This window comes from Apium graveolens, chromosome 8 (genome assembly GCF_009905375.1).
Source record: "Apium graveolens cultivar Ventura chromosome 8, ASM990537v1, whole genome shotgun sequence".
Lineage (NCBI taxonomy): Eukaryota > Viridiplantae > Streptophyta > Magnoliopsida > Apiales > Apiaceae > Apium > Apium graveolens.
Genome location: NC_133654.1, coordinates 113,603,134 through 113,609,399, shown reverse-complemented (window position 1 = coordinate 113,609,399; position 6,266 = coordinate 113,603,134). Strand labels below are relative to the sequence as shown.

General features: G+C 34.9%; 1 protein-coding gene across 1 annotated transcript; it reads right to left on the bottom strand.

The window, feature by feature from the left end:
- Positions 1 to 4,207: 4,207 nt before the first annotated feature.
- LOC141678350 (tetrahydroberberine oxidase-like) lies at positions 4,208 to 6,008 on the bottom strand. The gene has a single exon (XM_074484644.1). The coding sequence runs from the start codon at positions 5,980 to 5,982 to the stop codon at positions 4,345 to 4,347; it is 1,638 nt and encodes a 545-aa protein (XP_074340745.1). The 5' UTR covers positions 5,983 to 6,008; the 3' UTR covers positions 4,208 to 4,344.
- Between the last annotated feature and the right edge of the window lie 258 nt (positions 6,009 to 6,266).

Sequence of the window (6,266 nt, the reverse complement as noted above, 5' to 3'; positions counted from 1 at the left end):
GAGAATACTTAAACCTCAATTTCAAGAGTTTCTTGAAGGAGTGTGATAGGGTATCATAACTTACTCCTTCTGGAACACCTCAATATAATAGAGATTCTGAGAGGAGAAATCTTACCTTGTTGGACATAGTGCGATCGATGATGAGTCAAGCGGATCTTCCATTCAGTTTCTAGGGTTATGCTCTAGAAACGGATGCATATACACTTAACCAAGTTTTGACTAAAGCGGTTCAAAATACTCCGTATGAGATATAGAGTGACAAATGTCAAAGCATGTCATTTATGAACATTTGGGGACGTGAAGCGTTTGTAAAACATTTAGCCTCTGACAAGATTGGACCCAAATTAGATAGATGTTATTTTGTGGGATACCCAAGTGAGACTAGGGTATAGTTTTATAATCCTTCCGGGACCAAAGTGTTTGTTGCTCAGGCCGCTGTATTTCTTTAGGGAGAACTACTTTCTAAGAAAATCAGTGGGAGGATAATACATCTCGATAAAGATCGAGAACCACATGATAACATTGAACCAGAGTTGAAATAAGATCAGGATGTACATCAAAATATTGAAAGTAATCCTGTCCTAGAAACATAGGTTATTCGTAGATCTAGTAGGATTCACCATGAGCCCGGGAGAAATTATGAATTTCTTTTGACTCAAGATGGTGATGTGATGCTTACGGATAATGATAAGCCTCTCACCTACCAAAATGCTATGAACAGTTCAGATTCCAAGAGATGGCTAGAGGCCATGAAATCCGAGATGGAATCCATGTATCAAAATAAAGTACTGACTTTAGTTAATCCACTCGAAGGGGTAAAACCTATAGGGTGCAAGTGGGTTTTCATGAAGAAAACTAACATGGATGGTAAATTACAGACTTATAAGACGCGACTAGTGGCAAAAAGTTTTAAACAAATTCATGGTATAGACTATGGTGAGACTTTTTCACCGGTTACTATGGTCAAGTCTATCAGAATTTTGTTAGCAATAGTTGCTTACTTTGACTATGAGATTAGGCAAATGGATGTCAAAACTGCTTTCTTATATGGGAGCCTTGAAGAGGATGTATAAATGATACAACCTGAGGGTTTTGTCGATCCAAAGTTTGCTAAGATAGTTTGTAATTGCTTCAATCTATTTATAGATTGAAGCAAGTCTCAAGGAGAATGAATATTCATTTTGATAAAATGGTCAAAGTGTTTGGCTTTATTCAAAATGAATATGAACCATGTGTTTGCAAGAAGGTTAATGGGAGTCATGTGACATTCCTAGTATTATATGTAGATGAAATATAACAAATAAGGAATGGCATACATTCTCTACAGGCTGTTAAGACTTGGTTAAGAAAAAGTTTCTCAGTGAAAAACTTAGGCGATGCTACCTACATATTATGGATCAAGATCTACAAAGATAGATTGAAAAGATTAATCGACCTAGTTGGAGTACATACATTGATAAAATATTGCATCATTCTAGGATGTAGGAGATAAAGAAATAATTTGTTTTGATGTCTCATGGGATAGTGATCTCAAATGATAACTACCCCTAAATCATTAGATGATAAGGGTCGTTTGAAAAAGCTCCATATGCTTCGGCAATTGGATCTATAATATATGCAATGATATGTACTTGTCCTGATATTTCGTATACTTTAAGCATGACGAACATATACCAGTCTAATCCAGGTGAGGGTCACTGGATAGTTGTCAAGAATATTCTTAAGTACTTGAAGATGACTAAAGATTTATATTTGGTGTAAGGAGAAGATAGGGAACTAGTTGTAAAGTGTTACACTAATACTAGTTTTTTAACCTAATTTACGGATAGACAAGGATAATTATGTGTCTATGCCTGGTTTGTGTTTTGTCTAAATATAATTGATGTTAGCTTGAATAGTTCACAACAAGAACATTGATGATTCTATGGAAGCCGAATATATTGATGTTTTCGAAACATCCAAGGAGACTGTTTAGGCATGTCCTTAAGCGATATCACCTTATTAATGAGATTAATGATCAAGGAGATATAACTGTAAAGTGCATAGTAATGATAGTGTTGCAGACCCACTGACTAAGGCTTTGTCGCAGCAGAAGCACGATGGTCATACTAGTTCCATGAATATTAGATACATTGGTGATTGGCTCTAGTGCAAGTGGGAGATTGATAGTGTTTGTGCCCTAGAGATAACATTATGATGTTTTAGTTAAAAACATTTGGATTGTAAATATGTATGTTCTATCGATTATTCCCTTTATAATTTATTAATTCTTAATTTACTGCGATATAAATGTTATATTAATAAATGTCTTTGGCATATGATATGTAATTTTATATCTCTAAGTACGTGACTTAGAAATGAGATTACGAGAATAGTATCAAGACTAGTGTGTTTGTTGACTGATGATCACATCTCATTGATCATAGGTATAGTGATACTAAAGTCAAAGACACAGGAAGATGTACATGTACATGGTGTTAGACAGACCCGGTGTGAGATTCTACATGTCTGTTGTGTTATAAGTAATTCTCACAGTGATAATGATGTAATGGTCCTTAGACCTGAAGTCATTATATTTCTATACGAGAATTAATATACATTGATACCATTAAAATTTATCCTTGACCGGGTAATGATAAAAGTGGACATTGGGTATATTATGAATCGTATGAGAATTATGAATGATCTAGTAGGGATTTAACCCTCCTATTTTAGGAGTGATATTATTGGCCTCTTGTGTGAGCTAGACTACGAAATGCGTGGCCACGCTCAAATATTGATTTGATATGATAGTCTACTCATTGATCAAGAAAACTTGGATTAAACTATGATGAGGATGACGCATTACATGCCTCTACTTTAATCTATAATATATGGTTAAAGCGATTATATTATATTGTACATTATTCACAAAAGGTTTAATCGATCACCGATTCAATTACTATTACTTGAGTAGCAATGATGTATTACTAGATGCCGCTCATTGTTTACGATTTTAAATTGGATTTAAAATCCTTTGCCAACGTAATAATAACCTATAGGGTCACATACTAAGAATGCTTGAATGATTATTTAATTTAAATTGGATTTAAATTTTATTAAAGTAATTCGAATTATTTATAATATTAATTAAGTATGACTTAATTAATTAGATAAATATTGATATTCGAATTTACTAATATTAATTTAGGAAATTTATTTGTTAAATAATTAAGTGAGACTTAATTATAATACAAATAGGAATTTCAAATTAATAATAACTCCTAGTTAGTTAAGAGTTATAATTCATTTTTCTACTATCTATATAATATCTCTTGTGTGGCTGATTTTGTATGAAAGACTTTTACTAAAACCTTAGCCACCAAGAGAGAAGATGGAGAGAGTAAGAATAAACGGGTTTGTGCTAGTACACATTCAATCCTTGAGTTCAAGCATTCGTGTGGATATCGATAGAGCGTAGATCGCGAGAGCATGATGCGTGGTGATTGAACAAGTTTTGGATCTTTATTAGTCATCCAATTGGTAAAACTTCTTAGGGTAAACAATCTAATCTACGAATTAAATATATGTTTTTCGCATGGATCTTGCGGCGGGTTTCAAAAATTCTGATTTTTTACATTTTTAATTACTGTTTCCGTTGCGTTTATATGCTCGAAACTTTTCTTCACCATCACAACATTCTTTCCAAGTTGGGGTTAAATTCTTCACCCTCCAACTCGAGGGGGGTGTTGGAGCTGTAACTTAGCTAGCCACTAGTTTATCCCTTCTTTATTTTCTATTACTTAGTCAAAATAGTCAAATCAGTAGTTGCTTAGTTGGTCAACCCACGAAATAGCTTTTGGGTCGGCAAAGTGTGGCATTTTAAGTTATATATACCTCTTGTACAGTTCCATTATACCTTACCCTGTAAATACACATTATTCTAAATGTCAGTGAAGAAATTTTCATAAATTATGTTTCTATATATTCAGTATTATTTACATTTCTTGTATGTGTGTTAATTAATATTATCCAACTTTTACGGTAACAAGAACTAGTCATATGAATCATTTAACATATTTGTAACAAGATTTAATTAATATCACCCAACTTTTAGGAACGAGTCTTCAAAATATATAAATTTCATCGACTGATTCGTTCTACTGAATATAAACCTAAAGTTACTGTGATGTAATTAGTAGAAATATGGCGCTTCTTAAATTACAGTTCTGTTTAACAACGGCTTATCATCATTTCTGAATATAAGCATACGGCCGTACAATTATCTCTAAAAAATCACACTTACAGATTAAGTCTTACAATAATGGAATTGATTGTTGACAAACTGAATTAACTGTATGAATTCTAAGCAAAAGGAGGAATGCTTTGTTCATGCCTGAAGAAGTTTTGAGGATCCACAATGGACTTAATTATAACGAGCCTGGCGAAATTATTCTTGAAGTACTTTTTACCCCAGAAACTTGCTTGCTTATAGCTGGTACTACCGTGAGGTTTGTTGACCCCCAAGTCGAAATCATTGTAATTTAGGTATGCAGTTCTCGGAGAGTTTGTAACATAAGGAGTCAAGTATTTGTATAAACCTCTGATCCACTTCATTGAATCTGATGTGTGTCCGTCGGTCCGTACCCTCATGTACATCATGTACAATGTTCCTGCTCTGTGTGGGAATGGAATTGCGGACTCTGATATTTCAGCCATCTTCCCTCCATACGATGTAAGGAGGAAATTTGTTCTTCCAGGATCTTGTTGAAGAAGAATTTTCCAAATCCCCTCAAGCCCTTCCTTTGATATAGGTTTGTCCACGAAGTCTGATTTGGCTTTGAAAGGAATTTTATAGGCAGTTCTATTCAACAAACCAATAGGAGAATCGGTAGCCGAGAACAGAGAGAACACGAGTACGGATTGAATATAACTAACTTCAAAGCACGAGTCAGCCACCAATCCCAACTCTGGGAACCTTTTGTTCATCATAGGAATGAGTCTTTCTTTTCGTCCGAGATACTGTCCTAAAAAATTTACGTTTACAGTTTTATTATTTTCCAAACTTCCTGCAGAGCCATCATCCTGTACAGTTTTTTGCGGTTCATTTGGTAAATTCTTCCATATTACGTTTGCTGCAATTCGTAGTTCAACATCTTTGGGAAGCCTTGGGGCAACAGTTTGCCAACGATGAAGTACTTCCGTTGCATTCTGCTCTAAAGTTCTTGTAACTTGAAAGACTGTGATAATTTTGGGAACAGAAACAAGCCTTAATTTCCAGGAAATAATGACACCGAAACTAGATGCCCCACCTCCTCTTATGGCCCAAAACAAATCTTCTCCCATTGATTTTCTATCAAGAATTCTACCGTAGGCATCAATTAATCGTGCATCAAGTACATTATCGGCAGCAAGCCCATACTTTCGTCTCAACGTGCCATATCCCCCACCACTAACAAGTCCGCTTACTCCAACTGTTGACCATATTCCAGCAGGAAATCCAAGTGTATCGCTCTTCTCAGAAATTCTATAATATAGCTCCCCAAGCGTTGCACCTGCTTCAACCCATGCAGTAGCTTTTACGGGATCAACTTTGATAGAACGAAGATTAATCATATCAAGTAACATAAACGGGGTATGTGCTACATAGGAGACACCTTCGTAATCATGTCCCCCACCTCGAATCCTCATTTGAATGTCATGTTTCTTGCAACAATAAATGACTGTTTGGATTTGCGATTCGTCGACAGGCTTCACAATAACAATAGGTTTAGGAGTGCTTGGTGTATCAAACCTCAAGTTGTTAATGGAGAACTTCAAGACCGATGTGTAAGTAGAGTTTTGCGAGGTGTAAATGACTTCGGATATGGAAGTTGAACTGAAACGAACAAGACATTTAACAAAATCATGAGCAGAACTAGAGGGATTAATAGCTGCTGATGAAAAGGTTGAGAGTAACAGAAGACAAATGATTGTGAACACTGAACAAACTGAGATCTCCATTATTTGAATCTTTGTAATAATATTACTTGTGTATATTGGTATTGTATAAAAGAAATGGTATATTTTTGTGGAGAATACGATGTTAGAATGGCTGTATTTATAGTGAATGAAAGGCAGTGAATTACATGCATTCTTAGAAGCGACCTGCTCAGTTGTTACGATATGTACATTGACAAGAAATGTTTATATCAGAAATGGTCTTACATTGTTCTGTAAATCCAATTACATTGACAAGGTACAAGTCAAATGTTATTGTTGTGCATGTATAAATGTTAATTCCGTCA

What these genes read in the sequence shown, in the direction of transcription:
- LOC141678350 (XM_074484644.1), bottom strand. Translation starts at nt 5,982, where the DNA reads ATGGAGATCTCAGTTTGTTCAGTGTTCACAATCATTTGTCTTCTGTTA.